The sequence below is a fragment of the Hirundo rustica genome, chromosome 1 (assembly GCF_015227805.2).
Source record: "Hirundo rustica isolate bHirRus1 chromosome 1, bHirRus1.pri.v3, whole genome shotgun sequence".
Lineage (NCBI taxonomy): Eukaryota > Metazoa > Chordata > Aves > Passeriformes > Hirundinidae > Hirundo > Hirundo rustica.
This window is the reverse complement of record NC_053450.1, coordinates 33,879,167-33,900,011: the sequence shown is the minus strand read 5'-3', so window position 1 is coordinate 33,900,011 and position 20,845 is coordinate 33,879,167. Positions and strand designations below refer to the sequence as shown.

At 45.0% G+C, this 20,845-nt stretch overlaps 1 protein-coding gene across 1 annotated transcript in view; it reads right to left on the bottom strand.

Annotated features, from left to right (window-relative positions):
* Positions 1-7,029, bottom strand: part of SLCO5A1 (solute carrier organic anion transporter family member 5A1) — a 74,183-nt gene extending 67,154 nt beyond the window's left edge. The window contains exon 1 of the mRNA XM_040066867.2: positions 6,096-7,029. Within this exon, the coding sequence (XP_039922801.1) occupies positions 6,096-7,029 (934 nt within the window). The remainder of the gene's footprint in view (positions 1-6,095) is intronic.
* Between the last annotated feature and the right edge of the window lie 13,816 nt (positions 7,030-20,845).

The window sequence follows — 20,845 nt, the reverse complement described above, 5'->3', positions numbered from 1 at the left end:
ACTGAACTCACTCATCGCCCCAATGGACAAAAAAAATCAGCTTCACTAAATGCTTAAGAAAATGATATCTAGGATTACAGTATAAAAAAGAAGTATCAGTCCACTTATGGAGTAAGAAACTAAAGTGAAGAAGAAAAGTAAAATCTATCTTTTTATTTCCTCAGTTATAGGAAAGGACAATAAAACTGCATAGTGCTACTGTAAGTAATTATTAGGAACCGTGCAGGAACTGTACCAGCTGCCTTATCAGCATTTTAACAAAAAAAAAGGGTTGTTACAGAGTGCCAGACAAGCACAATACTGCACCCTCTGAGTGTTAAATCATCAGTGGGAGAAAGCAGTATAATCCATATGCACAAACAGAGCTGCAGTCACTTCACCTGCATCCCAAGATGCTCCCTAACCCCAGCTGAGAGCACAGGGTGCTCAGCCTTATGCTAGTGCTGGCCAGCTGAGTCTGCAAACAAAACAACTGTGTGTTTCACGCACACATTTCATGGAATCACAGAATAAGCTGAGTTGGAAGGGACCCACAAAGGCCATCAAGTCCAACACTTGTAACCCTGCACAGGACCATCCCTAAGAGTCATACCTTGTGCCTGAGAGCATTGTCCAATGATTTCTGGAACTCTGTCAGGCTGGGGCTGTGACCACTTCCCTGGAGAGCTTGTTCCAGTGCCCAACCACCCTCTGAGTGAAAACCCCTTTTTTTTTTTAATATCCAACCTAAACCTCCCCTGACACAGTATCATTCCCTCGCATCCTGTCACTGGTCACCACAGAGAAGAGATTAGTGCCCGTCCCTTCTCTTCCCCTCACAAGAAAGTTGTAGACTGCAATGATGTCTTTCTCCCCTCAGCCTCCTCTTCCCCAGGCTCAACAGACACAGCGACCTCAGCCGCTCCTCATATGGCTTCGCTTCAAGGCCCTTCACCATTTTCATCCCCCTCCTTTGGATGCTCTCTAATAGTTCAATGTCTTTTTTATATTGTGGTACCCAACACCGCACACAGTGTTCAAGGTGAGGCTGCCCCACTGCAGAGCAGAGGAAGACAATCCCTTCCCTTGCCTGGCTGTGCCTGATGCACCCCAGGTCTGCACAAAAAAAGTCTGCTGATGGAAGAAGTCTTATGCTTGCCTCTGCATAAAACAAGTTGTTGCCTTCTCTCAGATAAAGTAAAATCATGCATTTGAGAAATAAGCTCAGCACACTTCCCTTTGACAAGGAAAACAGAGCAAGAAATAAAAAATACTGAAAATGTCCTCTTGCCTCAATTTTTGATTCAAAAAATCTACCTCCCCACAGGCATGCTGTAAAAATAAACTATTTCTGTAGGGTTTACCAACTATAGGATCAATGCTGAGAAAACCCTGTAGGAAACTAGCCTTTCTGGGTATCAGGAAGCAGGAAGCGTATTCCAAAAGTAAACCAAAAGTGGTCATAAGCTGAATGGTGAGAATAAAATTAAATGCTAGTCAGCTGTTTCCCTGCTTCTAAATGGCCCCTTCTGCTCAGTTAGAAAGTTGATACTGTCTCAGAAAACCTCAATGACCTTGTAGCACCCACATAAAGGGCCTGATGCCCACAGTGGGCTCCAGTTCCTGTCTCTCAGGGACATCCATAACCCCAGAAGCAGCCAGACCAAAATGGATCAAAGTGGCACAAAAATCCAGTGCTTCCTGTGCCAACATCCAAGCAATGGCGCGTTACAGAGTTCTAGTTTGTTTGGCAGCTCAGCTATGCCCTGGGACCCAGCAGGCAGAGGTGGTGGGTTTCTGATCTGAAGCTACCCCTCCTGCCCTCTCCTTTCAAGTGGGATGTGGATATAGGGGTAGATTTGACTAGAAATACAATAAATACAATCATACATACATACATACATATATAAAGACTTTAGGGAAGTCTGTAATAACGACATGAGAGGTACACAGAACATCCACCTGTGAAACACTAGTAAGGAGATGTTTTCCAGACAGAATACAGTCACAGTGAAATGTTTTACCTAATGCTAGAAACAGCAACCCACAAACAATCCTCATGAAAACAAAGCAGGAGTCCAAAATATTTTTGAAACTTGTCTAAATATTTTTTCCAGGTTATAAAATTACTTTACTTCCCTGGCTTTCAGCCATTATCTGTACCAAGCCCACTTGCACAGGTTTACCCCATTTTTCAGCCATTATCTCATAAAACCTTTATCTTTGCATTTTGTAATTATAGTTTGTTCCAAAACCTAGGGACAGTCTGCGTGAAATTAAACTGAGACACTTTTCTAAGATCATATCTGAACCAGCCTATAGTATTCTGGAAATTGAAATAAAACATCCTTAGCACAATGACCAACTTGCTCATTGGTCATTTTAGGGGGATACTGGTAAAAGTCATTCCTGAATGCTAGAATATTTTCATTAACGCAGTATTTCTGTAAAGCCTAATACTGCCTCTCTACATGTGAATTTTTAGGGTAAATTCATTTTTTTATAACAATATCCACTTGCAAAAGAAGATAAATATTTAAAAGTTATTCAGGCACTGTAACCCCACTAATAAAGCTTCCAAGTGCCACACTTTATTTTAAAAAATGGCTTTTAAAAATCCCGATATAATCACAAGGCAAACTATCATTCCAGACAAACTTGGATCCCTACCAAAAATTCCACATTGTTTAGAAAAATCAGTGTTTTAAGTACTAGAATTTGACAAGTAGCAGAAACACCATCAAAAGTACAAAACAAGACTCAAGAAGACCAATTCAACTTCAAACTGAATTGCAATTAATTTAATTGGATAAATACTTAAAAGAAGAACCTGCACACATCAGACAGCTGACAACAGACATGTCACGGTACAGCTGAGCACAGAAGGGAGAGACTTTGGAGAAGACAAAGACCACTTAGTGACTGCCCAGTTTTTACAGTGTGCAATTTCCCTTTTGGATTATCTGTGATTAAGGGAACCAGCTCTTACATTTCCTAGGCACCTGTTACAATCACAGCTTGTTCTCAAGCCTGATGTCACACATTTCTCAAAGTTAGCATCAGGGCATCAAAGTATTGTCAAGTCTAAGGGGCAGGAGGATCCGGAGGCGACACAGCTTCACAAGGAAGAAACATCCCACAGAAGAGCTCACACACTGTTATGCGCGCAGCCCAAATACACATCCCTGCTTGGCACCTCTGTCCTACTAAAAACAACACAGCACCTTGTAAACTGGCACTGTGCCATTCTGACAGATGGACTTAAGTGCAGGCAGCCAAGAGACTATGTATAAGCATCAAATATGTTTTTTTGAGAGGAGGACTTCCAGCCAGGAATGTTAAAACAGCTGTCCACATTGAGCTTGCATGCCTACACTTAAGAGGATATGCTATCGCCACTCGAGCCCTGAGCAGGATTAACTCAGAAAATAAATAAGATAGCTTCCACAGCCACATAAGGTGAGTTTCTGCAGAATCAGGATTAGTGATACTCAGGGGGGCTTTACTGACCTACCATTAGTGTGTACACTTGCAGGGTCAAAAAGCTCACCAGTTCTGAAGCTCGGTGAGAACCTTTTGCCAGGTGCACACATTTATATATTAATCTTCCTTTGGAAGAAAAACCTAGAATGCAATGCCAGCATGATTATGAACAAACATATTAGTGACCTTCCATTTTGTGTTAAGAGGACACTTTTTTAATGACCTGCCTGTCCTCACTCAAACATATGTATCTGTGTGACTGGGACCTGTTTCCCTGGGCTTTCCTCTCTCTTTAAAACCTTAGCTACCATGGCCCACTCCAAGACTTTTTGCTAGTTCATGCTAACATGTCACACAGACATACATTTTACATTTTGACATCACCTGCATAGTTTTCCCCAGTAATAGGATCACACCACCTGGAGAACCAGGCATTGCATAAGACAGGATGTGAGGTGGCAGGCCTGCAGAGCCATGCCCAGACTTCTATCCCATCCCTGCACCTGCCTGAGCTGTCTGCTGCCCACAAATCCCTCTCCTCAAGGACATGCAACATTCCAAACCACTGAGAAGATCCAACAAAAATATGTTTGCTCACATCAACATGCCAAACAGCGCTCCTTTTTCTTTCTCCCCAAAAACTCAGATTTTGCTCCTGCCCCTCAAAAAGTCACTTGTGTATCTCTAAAGTGAGGCAAATATTTAAACGTTAACAAGTTAAAAGTTTCCTCAGAATTCCATGCTATTTTAAAAAGATAATACCAAGATTTCCAACAGCAGATAACATTGTTTCTAGCCCTGAGTAGCTTCAAGACTGAATGGAGGTGATAGTACTTTTTATTTAATGTTTAAACACACCTTGTGTTCATTTTAATTCTCCCTATGGTCACAATCAAATCACAGGCATAAATTTTTCACGGACACTGCAGCTGGGTGTACTCATCTTTGCTCTCCTGAGTCACTAAAAATGAACTTCGACTCTGCCAAGGTCCTCCCAGTACAGATCAAAGCTGCCTTCAGTGCCTGGCGGGCACAGGGTCACACGGAGTCTACCCAGCTGCTGGTGCCTTTTACCTTTGTTAACTTTGCTGCAATTAAAGTTACCTGAGTCACTTCGTTACTATTTCCTGTGCTAGAAGCGCATCAGTGGTAGGCATCGTTTCTCCTGCACAGTAAGGATTTCCCCCCATTGACCTTGCCTTCCCCTTTGTTGAAGAAAGATTTCCGCCTCTCTCACCGTTCACCTCTTTTACCCTTCATTCCTCACCTACAGCATTTCCATTTCCTTTTTTTTCGATTTTGAGGACTGTGTGAGATCACCTACTTGCAAAAGTTTCAAACTACAATTTAGTAACCTCAGTAACAAGATGCTTTGTTTTTTCATACTGCCAATAAAGTCAATGCTTGGTTAATCTTAAATTCCATACCACTTAACCTTCCTCAGATGGCAGAAGAGAGAAAAAAACCACTTTGTCAAATACTTCATCATGCAGATTAGCAATGCAGTGAATACCTCTCTCTCCTTCCAAAAACCTGCAATGCCCCAGGCTTTTTCAAGACACTGCACACAGACTGTGCATGGCTTTAAAACGGTTCAGGGAAGAGTCAAATTGCCAAAGAACAGGTCAAAAGGAATAAAAACACTGATCCGGATCACTACTTTTGTTCAGTAAAGTACACAGACACACACACACTCCACATGCGTGTGACTTCCATAAATGTGTGTTTTACATGCAATTATCTCCATGGCTATTGTAAAGCCACATAAAATTGAACTCCAGATGGTAATGCCGAGTATCCAAAACCCCTTCACAGCTCTCTCTCTCAGCCCGCTAAGTGCCTCTCCCTTACTTGAAAAGAATTTGAAGGGGTACATGAGGTTCATTTCTTACAGAAGCATGTAAGTTGCTAATGAAAAGTAAGGGAGCAGTCAGCCTTCTTACACATTACACAAACTGTCACGATCATACTCCAAAAAAGTTTAGAACCCAGTTATCTGAGATACCTTTCTGCCCACCATCACACAACTATCAAGAACTTGTCTGGACATGCTGAAAAAACCTGTATGCAAGCTTGGACTGTCATTCTGTTGTGCTCCTTGAGCTGCCCTGACTAAACTCTATCCTGAAGGGCTCACGTGCTGGTTTATCGATGGGTTTTTGACTCTGAGATGCCAGATGATGATTCAATGCCAGTCAAAATTTATTGCTAGTTCAAGGCAAATGAATGCTGGAAAAGTAAAACGAAGCACGCCAAAAATCTCTCAAAGTGCTTATTGAACATTAACATTATAGAGACTTTAGGCTAAAGGCACAGCAACCAGAATTTAGAAATACAAAGCTTCCATGTTAGCAAAAGGAAACTCAAAAGGGCACGGAAAATTTTAATGCTGCTTTCTGAAAAAGAGAGAGTGGGAGTACAAGTGCTTTTAGGCACACTGCGTTAGCTTCACCCTTTACTACTGTTCACCATGCCACAAGACGTTTTAAAACATGAAAGCATGGCAATTTTACTACAAAAAGGTCAAATAAAAAGGAAAACTTAGCACGGATGTTGTCCAGCACGACTAAGGCAGAAGTACGTGTAACTGGCCCCTCAGACAGAACTGGATTTCAGGTTTTAAGTTGCCTTACCTAGGTAAAGCGAGGCATTTTCTTTCTTGACATTGTCATCTAAGTAGGTTGGTCCCAAGGTATAGATGGGTGTCGAGCCCATGCCAATGAGGATTTGGGCACAAATGAATAAAGCTACATAGAGAGAGTGGTCATTTCCGCCGGTGTCCTTGATGCAGGCCGACGAGTCCCACTGCTCTTTGGCAGTGCCATTGCCAGCCACGCACAAGCCCTCGTTACTGACGGAGGAGTTCAGTTCCTGGATCTGGTACGGCGGAGAGATGAAGTGAGGTAAGGAGAAGAGCGCAGCGCCCAGGGCGATGAAAAGCCCCCCTACGGCCAGCCAGAGCGGCCTCCGCCCGCGACCCCCGAAGTAGCTGATGAAGACCACCACCACCAGGCTCCCGATGTCGAAGCAGCTGACCAGCAGCCCCGACTCCGAGCTCTTGAGGCTGTATCTCCGCTCGATGGTGGTGATGACGCTGCTCAAGTAGCCGGAGACCATGAGGGACTGGATGAAGGTCAGGAAGCACATGCACACCAGGAAGAAGCGCGAATCCGCCAGCACTGCCCGCAGGCACGCTCTGCCCGGGGGGCCCGCCAGCAGCAGCGCCGGCGGCGGCGGCGGCAGCAGCAAAGGGGGGCGCAGGGATACCCCTCGGCCGGACGCCGTCGGACGGCTGCCCTCCGTCTTCCAGGGGAAGCTCCCGCTGCCACAGGCGGCGGCGGGGGGCCGGGCACCCTCGGCGGCGGCACCCTCGCCCCGCTCGGCCTCGGGAGCCGGTCCCGCGGCGGGGCTCGGCGGGCCGCCGCCGCCGCCCCCCCCGGCCGCCAGGGGGGAGCCGAGCGCGGGCAGACTGCGGCACCGCGGCGCCTCCGCTCGGCCCCCCGCCGCCGCCGCCGCCGGCCGCTCCGCCCCGGGGAGCCGCCGCTGCGGGGTCCCCGCCGAGGCCATGCTGGGTCCGGCGGCGGCCTCAGAGGAACCCGGCCGGCTTCATCGCCGCCGTGCGTCGAGCGCGCCGAGGGGCCCGGCGAGAGCGCAGCATAGCGAGGAGGGGAGGAGGGAGGGGAGGGGGGTGGCCCTAGCCGCGGCCGCCGGCCGCCCTGCCGCACGTGTCAGCCAAACTCCTTTGTGGCTCCATCCACCCTCAGTCTCGCTCGAGGGGCCGCCCGCCCGCCGGGGCGCCCGCGCTGCCGGCGGCTCCCGCTCCCCGTCGCCGCATGCCCGCGGCGCCGCGCTCAGCAGCCGCCCGCCGGGGCCCCGCGGACAGCCCGCCCGCCGCGGGGCACAGCCGCCCGCTCCGCTGCCCGCATCCTCCTCTCTCCTCGCCGCCGACGCCGGTGACGGAGCTCCGGGGGGTTGCTGCCGATCTGCGGGGCGGAGAACAAGCACGGGAGGTCAGCGGCGCCCGCCCCAGCGACCCCGTCCCTGCCCGCCGCCCCGGCCTCTGCCCGTCCGACCCCACTCGGGTCTCCGCTGAGCTCCGGGAAGCGCCTCCGTCCCCGTCCCCACGGGGGCTGGATCACGGCAGCGCCCCGAGGACCGCGCGTCCTTGGGGACGGCACATGGATTTACATAAGAGCTGGGGCGGCCTCGGCCAGAGCGCGACCCTTTTATTTGGCGCCGGATGCGACAGCCAAAGGTCGCCGTGCCAAGCCTTTTATTTTCCAGCCTAAAAATAAATGCACTGAAATAAATCCTCCGCTACAACTCGGCGGCCCGGGGAGCAGCGGCAGGCGGAGGGAAGGGGAACAAAGCCGGAGCCGGGCAGCGGCGGCGGCGGGCACCCCGGGAGCCGGCACCCCGGGGCCGACCTAGCCGCCCCAGCTCGCTCGGGTGGCCCCCGGGACCGCCGGGTGCAGAGCGGCGCCGACACATCCCTACCCCGGTAGCGGAACACGCCTTTTTGCCTCCTTTGTCCGCTTTTGTCTCCCCGCCGCCTCCTGCTCGCAGCGGCCCCGCGGGAGGAGTGGGCAGAAGAGGCACCGGCACCCGGGCAACCGCGCCCCGGCGGCGGATCTCCCCCACCCCCAGGGGCTGGGCAGCGGGCAGGGCGGCGGAGGCGGCGGGGCGCACCGGGCTCTCCCCCCGGCCGCTGCGAATTAAAACGACGGGGCTACTCACCGAGCGTGCGGCGCCGGGGGCGGCCGGCCCGGGCCCTGCGCCCCCGCCCCGCCTGTCACCGGGTCCCCCTCGGCCGCCTCCGCCTCCCCGGGCGCCGGAGCGCAGGCGCGCCCGCCGCAGCCGCCGGGCCGGGCGATGCCGCCGGGCGCTCCCGTGCCCTCCGACCTGCCCTCGCCGGCCCGCGGTTAGCCGGCTGCACCCGTTCGCCAGAGAGGCCGGAGCCCCCGCGGCACGGGGAGCCCGGCGGCCGGGCACGCCTTGGTGTCCTTCCTCATCCGTGGAGCTGCCGAGGGCTGCAACTCGGCGCTCGTGGCTGAGAAAGTCCGCGGAGCGCCGCGGTTGGCAGCCCCGAGCGGCGTTTAGGATGCTTAGGATGGTGTTGCATCGCCTTGTGTAAGAAACGGAAATATTCGGAAGACGGGACCTCATACATCGTCTGCTGAAAAGTGGAAAGAACCAAGGACTTTTGTTTCGTTTTGTTTTTAATATTTTAAGGAAAATAGACCACTTGATGATCCTTTTTGTCCAGGGTCTCGTCTCCAATGCAGACTATCACCAAAACTGCTAAGCACATGCAAAATATGGGAAAAAGTAGTTTGGCGTTAATTCCTCGTAGAGTTTCCCCCTAATCCCCTTTTTTAGGTTTGTGTAGTGTCTTGAATTGCGCTGGTTTGATTTGCTTTCAAGTCACTGTATTTAAAGCCCTAGTACCAGGACAAGGCTAAATAGTCCTGCAGATTTTTTTTTGTTTGTTTGTGTGGTTTTTTGGTGGTTTGGGGGGGGGGAGGTGTTTGTTTGTTTGTTTGTTGGTTTTTTTTAAATAGAGTGTGAACTATTGAGATAGTCATGGTTTGGTGGGGTTTTTTTGGGTTGGTTGGTTTGTTTGTTTGTTTGTTTTGGTGGTGGTGGTGTTGTTGTTTTGGTTTGGGGTTTTTTGTTTGGTTGTTTGGGGTTTTTTTTCCACAGAATAATGAGAAGGAATACCCCAAATGAACACAATATCCTACACATTTCTGAATAGTTAGTGCTTTTCTGGCAGGATGGAATATTTTCCATTGACTTGTTTCCCCTCCTTAAAAAAAAATATTTAAGACTGACTCACCACATTTTTTAAACCTATTTATACTCCAGATCAATAAGATATTTTCATATCATATTCATGAAAGATGCCATCTTCAAGTTTTATAAGGCTATAATAGAGAGGTATTTTGATACCTCTTTGTACTCACTTAGCACTCCAACTTCTCAAAGTCAACACAGCCAAAACAATATCCTTTTTTTTTGTTTGGTTAGTTTTCAACTACATTTTTCCTGTTAAGAATGTGTCCTGTTAAGAAGGTGTACCAAACTCAACACAGCCAAAACAATATCTTTTTTTTTGGTTGGTTTTCAACAACGTTTTTCCTGTTAAGAAGGCCTATAGTTTTAGCATTCCCTTTGATTCAGTTAGATTTTCAAGGATTCTTGAAAAACTCATCCTAATGATTCTTTCTTGCTACATAAGGTCCTTATGACAATTTCTTTTATTTCATTATCCCACAGCTAGTTGTCATCACTGCAGCTCCTCTCTCCCGCCTCTTCCACTGTCAGCTTCCCATGGCCACAGCTCCCTCACTGCAGCTCTGGCACTCACCTCAGTGCACAGTAAGCTGAATTAACTCACTGAGGCAGCAGAAAACCAATCCAAGGAAACAGAAAGTGTTTTGCTGGTTTTATGAGCTGAATCACTTCACCAAGGATGGGAGTACAAGAACTTGGAAAAAAATATAAAGGAGGAAAAAAGAGGAGGTCCATGGGGATAGTGGAAAGAGGATAACCCATTTCAACAAGAACAAGCTCTTCATTCTATTCCATCTTCTAACTCAGCCATCCCTGAGGACATACATGTAATTCACCTGGTAGGCCCCATCCCTTCTGTCACTCCTTTGTACTTGAACTAGTACATGAAGCAATAACTGTAGTTTGTAAGTGTGATGGATCGTATATATGACAACTCAGTGCTGGGTTCTGTCCTTGATTCACAACAACCCATGCAGCACCACAGGCTTCGGGAAGAGTGGCTGGAAAGGTGCCTGGCAGAAAAGGATCTGGGGGTGCTGGTCAGCAGCTCGGTGAACATGAGCCAGCGTGTGCCCAGGTGGCCAAGAAGGCCAGTGGCATCCTGGCTTGTATCAGCAATAGCGTGGCCAGCAGGGTGAGGGCAGTCATTGTCCCCCTGTACTCAGCACTTGGTGTGACCACACCTGGGGTGCTGTGTTTAGTTTTGGGCCCTCACTGCAGGAATGGCATTGGGGTGCTGGAGCATATCCAGAGAAGGGCAACAGAGCTGGGGAAGGATCTGGAGCTAAAGTCTCATGAGGAGGAGCTGAGAGGGTTGTGATTATTCAGCCTGGAGAAAAGGCAGCTCAGGGGAAACCTTATCGTTCTCTACAACTGCATGAAAGAAAGTTGTATCCAGGAGGGGGTCAGTGTCTTCTCCCAAGTAACAAGTGATAGGATGAGAGAAAATGGCCCCAAGTTGCACCAGGGGAGGTTTAGATTGGATATTATGAAAAAATTCTTCACCAAAAGGATTGTGAAGCATGGAAAAAGACTGCTCAGGGAAGTGGTGGAGTCGCCATTCTTGGAGGTATTTAAAAGACATGCAGATGCGGCAGTTTGGAACAGGGTTTCATGGTAGACTTGGCAGTGCTGAGTAACAGTTGGACTCAATCATCTTAAAGGTCTTTTCCAACCTAAACAATTACATGATTTTTAATCAGCTTTGGGATCTTGTTCTATGACTAGGATTCCTAGCCATTGTTGTGTAAAACCAACAATGACTTTCGTGAGATTGCAGAATAACAGTAATACACAAAAGTGTTCTCCAATCCCATGGGAAGATAAAAGGGCACAGCATTATTCCCAGTTTCACAGCATTTACAAACAGTACAGCCTGCAAACAGGTACAATTTCAACTCTTTCTACAGTGGCAAACGTTTCAAGAGAGAAACTTGCTCTTAGGACTGTGTGAAGTTGTTTGTTTTGGGAAGTTATTCCACCTGACTACACGTTCTAAAATGTTTGACTTCCCTGCTTACTTTTGAGTCTGAAGACTTAACTAACAGGTTGGCAGTTGGGTATGAGCATCCAGCACCAAGTGATGAATGGGAAACCAGTATTACTCTCTTCACCTGACTGGTTGATTACACAAGGTGCAACAATGGTACCCAAATTCACAATAAAATACAATTGTATAAAACTTTTTATGCAAAATCTCTCCTTTTAAAGTTTTGCCATAATGAATTTAAAGTACACAATATCTCTCCAGCACAAAGCAATCAATTGGTGTTGTAGACCAGTCTCTTTATGGCTAGAACTGCAAAAGAACACAGTTCTCATTTTTCTAGATTAGGGACATGGGCTGACATCCTATTTTAATTTATCTGTGTGAATGAAAGACATAAAGTCAGGACTAGTGAAAGGCAAGCCCTTCATCCTAAGAGTTCCTAAGTTCCCAGCTGACAACCTCCTTCCCTTGTGGGCTGTCCTGCTGTGGTGGCAAGCATTCACACAGCACTCTCAGCTGCTGTTCTGTGAGGGACAGGACCACAGCTCACAGTCTCATGAGCTGATTAGTTCCAAAAGAGAAGGTGCCAGAGCTACCAAGGCGCCATCTTTTTAAGGTCGCACTTTAATTGCTGACAGTTTTGAGGCCTTACATGTCCTTGATGGTTCAGAAAGCTGGTCATGCCCAAGAGGTACCTCAGGCTAGTCTATTTCAGGCCACAAAGAGAGGAAAAAAACTCCGCTGAAAGGTGGCATGAGTTGATGGCTCTGCTTTTCCTTCAGTGTTTCACATTTCCAGCCAGGTTTTCCACTTGATGAAATGTCACAAATGCAATAAATCAACTTTCTTCCCCTTTTCCCTCACACTGCTGCCATTTTTGGGCAACATCTTCTCTTCCTTCCCAGCCCAACATTAGTAAAAGAATAAGCAAAACAGCACGTGCATTAGGAGGCTAAAGGACTTTAGATTCTCCTGGAGAATGAGCCTTGGGAAGCTTAAAGCAAAAGGACAAGAAGTGTCACTCCTTGGGGACCCTCACCAAGCTAGTGTCCTAATGAACTCCCGAGGGCAGCTCACTGCTGGGAGAGAACAGCTCATTATTTTTATTTCAGATGTCAGAGAGAGCACTTGTAACAGCAGATCCTATACTAAAGAGCTCGTTTAGTACAAGAAATGAGCTTAATCGCAGTCAGATGCTGTTGGGAGGCATCCACATTAACGTTTGTCAGTCTCCAGAGAAGAACTAGCTGCAGTCTCATGAATGAAATAAAGAAACCATGAATGCCAGGGAAGTGCAAAGCAATAGGGGAAAGGGAAAGGAAGAAAAGAGAAAATCTCGAATATAATGGTTGAACTTAGAGGTGACACCCATCAGTATTAACACTGTACATGTCACAGAAGAAAGGGCTATGTTTTCTCACTGAAGTCATTCTTCCCCCTTATAGCCTGCCTGCCATGCACTCCCACCCAGGCAGCAGCCCCACGATGCACAGTGGGGCCAGGGTAGTGGGAATGATGGATTCAGATGGCCATCCAGGGATCAGCAGGCCTGGAGAGGTGATGAAGCGCTTACGCCAGGCTGGGACCCAGTCAGAAGCTGCAGGTGGTAAGGACACCTGCAGAGGGAAGGTTCTGACACACCTTGCTTGTTGCAGGGCTGAATCTAGCACCACGCCAATAACATGCCTCTGCTTTGAGTGCCTAGTAGCAGGATGAAGCCCATGCCACTTATATTAGTCATAGCAATGGTTTTATAGGGCTTACTGTTCTATTTTAGAAGATGCCAAGTCTCAGGAAGTAAGTTAGAGTGAATCTGCTTGAGATAATTTTAACAGTTGTGTTCAAAATTAGACTTTCCTTCTCAAGCAAAAGCCCAATGTGTGTGTCTAAAAAAGCTAGGCAAGCATCTTAAGAGTGGGACTGACTTTCAGTTATTTATGTGTCTCCTATGCACACACAGAAAACGTCTTCTTTTGAAAAATAAACTGAAATGTAATAAGTGTCAAGTTTTATACATAAGGAATGTAAAGAATAAAATAAAAATTTAAAAATATAAAGCATAAATTACACGAGGAGAAGCTAAAACATATTTTCTTTTTATACGTACCATTAATGTCTTGAGATCATATTGATAAGTGCTAAGTAACAAAATAGGCAGGGGCAGGAAAAGGCTCTAATTCCCAATCTTGCAACATGTCAGACTGCTAGGAATTTGTCTGGTGGGGCAGAGGTAAGGGGGGGTGATGCAGGAAGCTTTCCGAGTCAGCACTGAACCTTCATCTGGGCAGTATCTCAGGTCTAAGTAAAGCAGTGAGGGCTTCATCCATCGAAGGAGAGGAGCCAGCCCTTTCCTTCCCTCTGGAGCCAGCCAGCCTGGAACCCTTCCCTCAAGCACCACAGGCTCTGGGCAGCTTTGAGCCACTGCTCATTCTGCAGCACAGTGCTCCACTCTAGCCCCAAGCAAGATATATCTAAAGGCAGATAATCCACCAGCTAATCATCAAAGATACCTTTTTTCCTAGTTATTTACAAGCAAGACATACCAGATTATTGAACACATACTTTGTTAGGAATGTATACAGGGTCATGGTAACCTAGCAGTAATAAGATGGGACATGATATATGCAAAGACATATTTGGTGCCTGTAATTGTGTCCTTACCCCTATACCTCTGGTTTTAAGCATTTTTTTCCTACTGCAGCAGCAGTAGGCATTAAGGAGGCATGAGATACTTAGACAATTTACATGGAAGAGGAAGAAGGGAGTTGTAGTGTGCCTTTCAATGAGATTTCACTCTTTGTGTTCACATCTTTTCCGTGAAAGTCCCAGTCTCTCTACTACATCCTGCTTTTAAAATGATATAAACATTCATCCAAAGCTGTGAAAGCATTGTTTGAACCCAGGATCAAAGCCATGAACAAGGACTAAACCAGACTTCCCTCTCACTCATTCACAAAGATCTCATTTCTCAGCATCTGCTGCTTTATTCCAATGTCACCTTTCAGCAGCCCTTTGGCAAGAGTTCTCTATTTATTTATAAGCTAGTGAACTTATGTTTGGCTAATATATGCATTATGACATTAACCAACCTTAAACATTATTCTTCTCTCTAAACTCATATGCTTTTATATGTGCTGGTTTTAAATGTTAAGTGACAAAGTCAAAATACTTGGAAATAGCTGCTTGAATTCTTTCCTCATATGCTAATTCAAAATTCTGTATTAGAATAGAACATTTGCTTTTTTTTTTTTTTTTTTTACCACCTGATCATTAGTTTCTCTCAGGGGAAACACACTGGCAAAATCACAAAATAACGGTGCCACAATAGAAGAAACATGGAAGAATGCCAGTGAGTAAAAAATACCCTCTCCAAAAGCCAGTACACAGGAACATAAATTATCTGGGAACTCCTGGGTCATCATCCCCCAAGGCCAGTCACTGGGACATGCAGTAGGCTTTTAGTGGGGCACAGTGTGGCCTGACCACAAACATCAGTAACTTCAAAATGGAGGGGGTTTAGTACAAAATACCAAAAACCCCACAAAATCTATATTGCACCACTAAACAATGAACAAGAAAAAATTCAATTTCTCTGCCAGCTTCTAAGTAAATCTACTGTGTGTCTAAAGGTAAACATATCAAAGATATTTTCCTGGCCCCTCCAGTGTTCGAATTGGTGCTCCAAGGTGTCACCCAGCAAGTCACTTCAGATGGGAATCAGCAGTATGCCACCTAGAATCAGCACTTCTGCCTTCACACAAAGAGAAAGAGTATTTGTCCAGGCAAAGCACATGCCATTCAGAATCAATATCTTTAAATAAAATCATGAGCAAGTTTAATTAGAGAGTAATGATAAAGTAATTGAACATTGATGAATATAGACAAAAGTAGCACAAAATGAGAGTAATACAAGAAGGAGCGATGAGAGTAGACTCTCATGAAACACTGGCATCCAAAATGTGATTTAACATAATCAGTTCAGTAAATCTGAGAATATAAAAACATTCTTCAATTGCCAGTACAGAAGCTAGCTACTTCCTGTTTCAGTAGACCTGAAAAAGGAGAAAACTGCTGAAATGAGGAGAGTTATACTCTGACATATGTCCCTAAGGCTTCTCCTACCTACATCTGGAATGGTATAAAGCCATTTCAAAGCCCTTAGGCTACTGTGCACCCCCACACTTAAACCAAATTCTCTACCTAGAGTATGAAAACCAGAAAGGAATGTAGTGAGCTATTTACAATTAACTGATCTGAAGCAACACAGTATAAAAGGAGTTACAAAAAGTTAGCCAGGAAAGCAGCTGGTAAATAGGTACCAATGTTCAAAACAAATTTAGGCCAGATATGAGAGCAGGATTTTGTTGGGTTTTAGGACGAATAACTTGCCCAGAATAAGGCATATTTTATAGCCTTAGGGTCCCTATACAAATAAAACAAGCAGATCTCTTAGAGGAATGCATGCAAAATTGTTCTGAAGTTATGTGTTTATTATTATGAGGCTGAAAAAAGAACTGAGGGAAATGCTTTAAGAGGAACCATATGCTAAAGCATTATTCACCTTTTATCCTCAAAAACATGTTTTTAATGTGGGCACTCTGAAGGTTCATTTCAACCTGCAGTAGTCTATGAAGTTGCTGACCTAAGAAAGTTTTTAGGCATGTCAGTCGTGGAGGCTTATTTATGAAATCCATCAGTAAATTTAAACTATTGCAGCCTCCCATTCCTCCTACCCTACTATTGCCCTGAGCTCTGATCTGTGTGGCCCAAATTGTCTTCTGAGTTAAAGGAAAAAAATTATTCCCTGTGGTTCAGGAAAATACTTTGGGGTTTGTTCTACCATTAGGACTGAGATCAGCCACTGAGCTGTCACTGAGCATAAAGACAGTGTTCATCACTTGGGCAGGGACTGGGGAACCTTGTTGCAGCAGAGCTGAAGTGAGAGGCAGCGCAGCAGAGATGTGGTGACTTGATCTGCTGGCTCCTGCATACCGTGGGGACTGGCATTTTTAGTGTTCCCCACAAGGGACTGGTGGGCATGCGTTGGGCTGAAAGGATACCTTCTCAAAGAGTTTGGGAAAGCAAGCTAGCCCCACTGTTTCCCCAGTCAATTTCTGCAGTCACACTGCAGATTCCACTGCGTACTCCAGATGTGATCCAGCTCTCTCGTTGCGGTCAGGAAGAGGGAGGTGATTGTTCCAGTGCTTCTTTAAATGATAATTACCTTTAATGCTAACGTAAGTCACCAGCCTGTGCAATTCTTCAGCTTAGGGTCACAGACACTTGTAAAATATTTATTGTCATGACATTTTGGGGAAGACCTATTCTAATTTTAGCTTTAGCTAGCAGGTTAAATCCTAGCAGGGAGGTGGGAGATTTTCATCAGAAATACCATCTGGAGTAGTGAGGCATCGCCAGACCTCGGCACTTCTGCAAATACAATTTCCACACAACTGTGAAGAGACGAGGCTTTACCTGCTCCCTTTCTCCACTCACCCCAGCTGACAATATGGTCCTGGCCTAGATGCTAAGTGCATGGTATTTTCTCTGTTATACCTGTGTTTTGCAAGTAATACAACTTGCAAAAAAGTTAGGGACCGAGCAGTATGTGAAGGCTGTTGACCCAAGTTTGCCTCTGAGCATGAGTCCTCTCAGCCAAATCAAGGCACTACTGCCCTGCTTTCACCCAGATGGTGATCTTTCATTTTCTTACTTGCAAAAAAAAAGGTTTTTATTACTTTTTATGTTATTATGAGGTGTCTGTAGGGACCTGGGTGTTGTGCAGTGCTCAAGGACACACTGCAGAGTGTGACCTCAAGGTTCTCATGCTAGGCTTGATGTCATACAGGATGTCTCTGGGACTGCTGCTGCCACTGTCAGCAGGAGCAAACACTGAGGTTTTAATTGTCTTTACCAGTCCTCAGAAACCCTTTGGTGCCACAAGGACAGAGCTTGTGTTTGTACAAGAAACATGTTCACTTTCAATATGCAACGTTACCTGTTGTGAATGAAATTAAATGATTTTGCATGTAAAATGGCTATGTGAAATTAATCATATATAGTTTTAAAATAAAATCCTGCCTATAATGTAGCTCACAAACCAGATTTTCAGTCTGATGTTTTTAGTCTGTCATGGTTGCCCCTACAGCTATTATTGCTGGATCTGAAGTGTCAGAAAATGGGCTTCCAATCAATCACCTAAAGGAACAGTTGCTCCCAGCATAAGGACAAGACAAAATAAGTAAAGCTTCAAAGGCGGTTTTAGCAGGTTTCTTTAGGTATTAAAAAATCTTGGCAAGAAATATTACTGCACAAAATGAAAGACAATACTAGTAAAAACTATTATTATCTACATGCACATATGCATGTACACAGGCATATTCATACACAGACTACTCTCATACTAGTAACAAATAAAAGGAAATAATTAGACTGAAAAAAACTGCAAGAAAGGGTGTGGATTCAATGGAGCTGTATAAAATCACTGGAGAAGGCAATCCAAGCTGCTCTCTCCTTGTATGGTACCCAGTGTACTCTTGTACTTGCACTACGCAAGCAGAAGTTCTCACTGATGTGTTGGTTTGTGTTCTGTGAATCAGGTGTGGACAGTGAATTAAACAAGAGCTTTTTTTAGATGATAGCTACACCCTAGAAGTGACATGTTGTCCAAAGTCAAAGGGTAAAATCCTGGCCCCACAAAATTCAGTGCTAAAATTTCCTTTGCCACTCACCTATTCTCCAGCCTTTAACCCATCCTATTGTCCTCTGAGAAACAAAGAACTGGAGTGCATCTGAAACCTCTTTATGTAGTGTCTTTGACTCTCTGTCTGTGTGTTCTTGTAGGGCCCTGTCAGGAGGGGTCCACTTCTGAGAAGTTTGACTTCCCTATTCTCTCCTTGGCCTTGGATCAGCAATTACATTTCAGCAACAAGCATTTCATTCAAAGAGGAAGAGAAATGTGGCTCCTGGAAGGATGATTTGATAACAAAACAACAACAACAACAACAAAAAGTTTGGAGTTTTCAATTGTTTAAAGATGGTAGCGGTTTGAATGTTATGCAGGAGTTGTAGACTAAGAAATCACATCATTCAACATCCTTGAGAAGATTAAATCTGTAAATTCAGCAGTATTTTGAAATGGTTAGTATTGTTTAGACATGTAAGGTAGAAAAATTTCTGTCTCTACACATAGCTATTTACACTCAGCTGCCTCAGGGGAGAAGTTTTCCCTGTTGTGCCTTCAGAGAGAATTAAGACTACAGTCCTTGGGTGCAAATGATTTCCTCAGAGTTCTGCTCTCTCAAGTCTCATCATTTACAATTGTCATGTCTTCGTGCATGTTTCCAACTTTTCTACCTAGTCACCATAAAAAGATGCCCGTAAAAGAGGTGTTGAGGAAACTTCCCTGTCTGACCATCCAGGAGCCACACTGGCACCACCTAAGCTGGGACTGAGGCTCCATTCTGGTGAGGACCAGGTTTCCTCACCATCCTGACCCCAGGATGACCCCTTTCCCTACAGCAAAGTCTCAGACCTCTCGATCCTTAAAAGATTGTAATTGTGGTGAAATAACACAACAGCTTGGAAAGGGTGCCTCCAAGGAGGGACCCAGAACAAGGGAAACCCTGGGCTTTTGTACCAGCACAGTCTAAGTGCTCAGGAGCCTGCAGGTCATCACTCCTGCTGCATCTCTGAGTGTCCTTCACCTGACTGAGCCACAGGTCCACGAGCCCTTTGTTTCACAGAACATCAGCAGTTCACAGGCTCTTTTCTGGGCTTCCATCACCCAGAGCTCAATCTGCAGCTTCGCACAGAGCTACCTGCACCAAATGTCTTCCTCAACACAGGGGACCCCTTGCATCCCTGAAAGAGGAGTCCCCAGCTTTCAAATGCTCCTTCTTGGAAGACCAATAACAAATTTGGAACAGAGGACATTATAATATGCCCATTGTTCACAATCTAAATAACAATGTGCAGCATCAGCTTCCAAATGTCAAGGTCATTTGTGGTATTTCTATTTTGAGTAAAATGGCTCCTTACAGTTTCCATGGTTTCACCTGAAAAATGTACTGAGCCTCGTTGTTAAGAACCTTGAAACCTGACCATTCTAATAAGAAAAAAGAGATCCTCTTCTGTAGGTAGTCAATTTGACTTTTAAATGTAAAGCAGTCTTTGTTTACCCTGGATAGGTTTATGGATCTTTACACTGCATTTGTGAACAAAACCAGATGTTTGGATTATCCAATTTGCCCTTCTTTTTTAGCATATTGCACAATAATGCATTTCATTGTTTCTACAGCAGAGATTTTTTTTTTTTTTTCCTACAGTGGAAAGATTGGCTTCATTGTTTACTTCACAAAAGGAATTATCAGCATTATTAAAATAAACTATTGAGAAAACATAGTAGGTCACAGTCATAATGAAAATGCAAAAGAAATCCAATATGCTTCAGAAAGAGATTTTAAAAGTTTAGCATTGCTTCAGATTGTATTCTGTATGTAACATTCAGCTGTGGAAATAGTAACAGTTATTAGAAATGCCAAATTCTACAGGACAAGATAGTAATTTTTCTATTATTGCTGTTACTTAATAAGAATTAATCAGAAACAGAATGCTGCCAGGAGATTGAAGAATGACTCAGATGAAAAAGGCAAGGAATAGTTTAATGAGTTTTAAAACCTCAAAATGCAAAATTAAAACTGTGGATACTAAAAGACAGAAGATTTCCATATTAAGTACTCTAGTGCTGTACTTGTTGAGTTGCCAGTTTCAGAATGGTCCTCTTTGCAATATTACTGGCATAAACACTGTATTTTGTCGCCGAAATGTGGTGATGCATTACTGTGATGTAGCTCCACTGACAGAGATAGGATTGGAGCAGACACTGCATAGCGAGGAAGTCCGTTGTCTCATTTAATGGACACTTTACAGCCCAATTTTAAGCAGAATATCAGTTCAGGTCATTATTTAAATCTGTCCTTTCTTCTTTCCGTTCTTTCTTTCTTTTGAATCCTATCTATTAGTAGACTGTCGTCAGCTGAAGCTCTCATAATTCACATGACATCAATCTGTGGTATTTTTCTCATTTGCTAGTTACTCTTTTTACAGCTGTAGAAGACCGAGAAAATGTAAGAACATAGAGGAAAATTGCCATTTTATTTCTGATAAATTACAGTTTCATGTTGTGGAAAGGCTGTTCATTTTCCCCTTATCAGGCCAAGAGATTTTTAAAAGCAGTAAATGGGATCCAACTCACCCAACTGCAGTTGTCTTAGATGTGGTCATTCATGCTGAGTTCATGGACTAGACTCTATATTTAGCAATACAGAGAGAATTCAGTGGTTGACCTCCAGATATCTTTTGTTCTTCATATACATACAACAAATAGTTTGTGAAAATGTGAAAATGCTTAGAATATCTGTACACCGACATAGCTCTGAACAGTTTTGCTTAGTGTCAACAGAATTTTTATACAAAACTCAAATGTGTGAGGACTTAAGACTTTGGCTACCCATTATGTATTATTTAAAGTGTTTACATATATTTCTATATCCATCAGTGTTATTTCTTGGTTGATGCATTTCCCATATGTGGGGT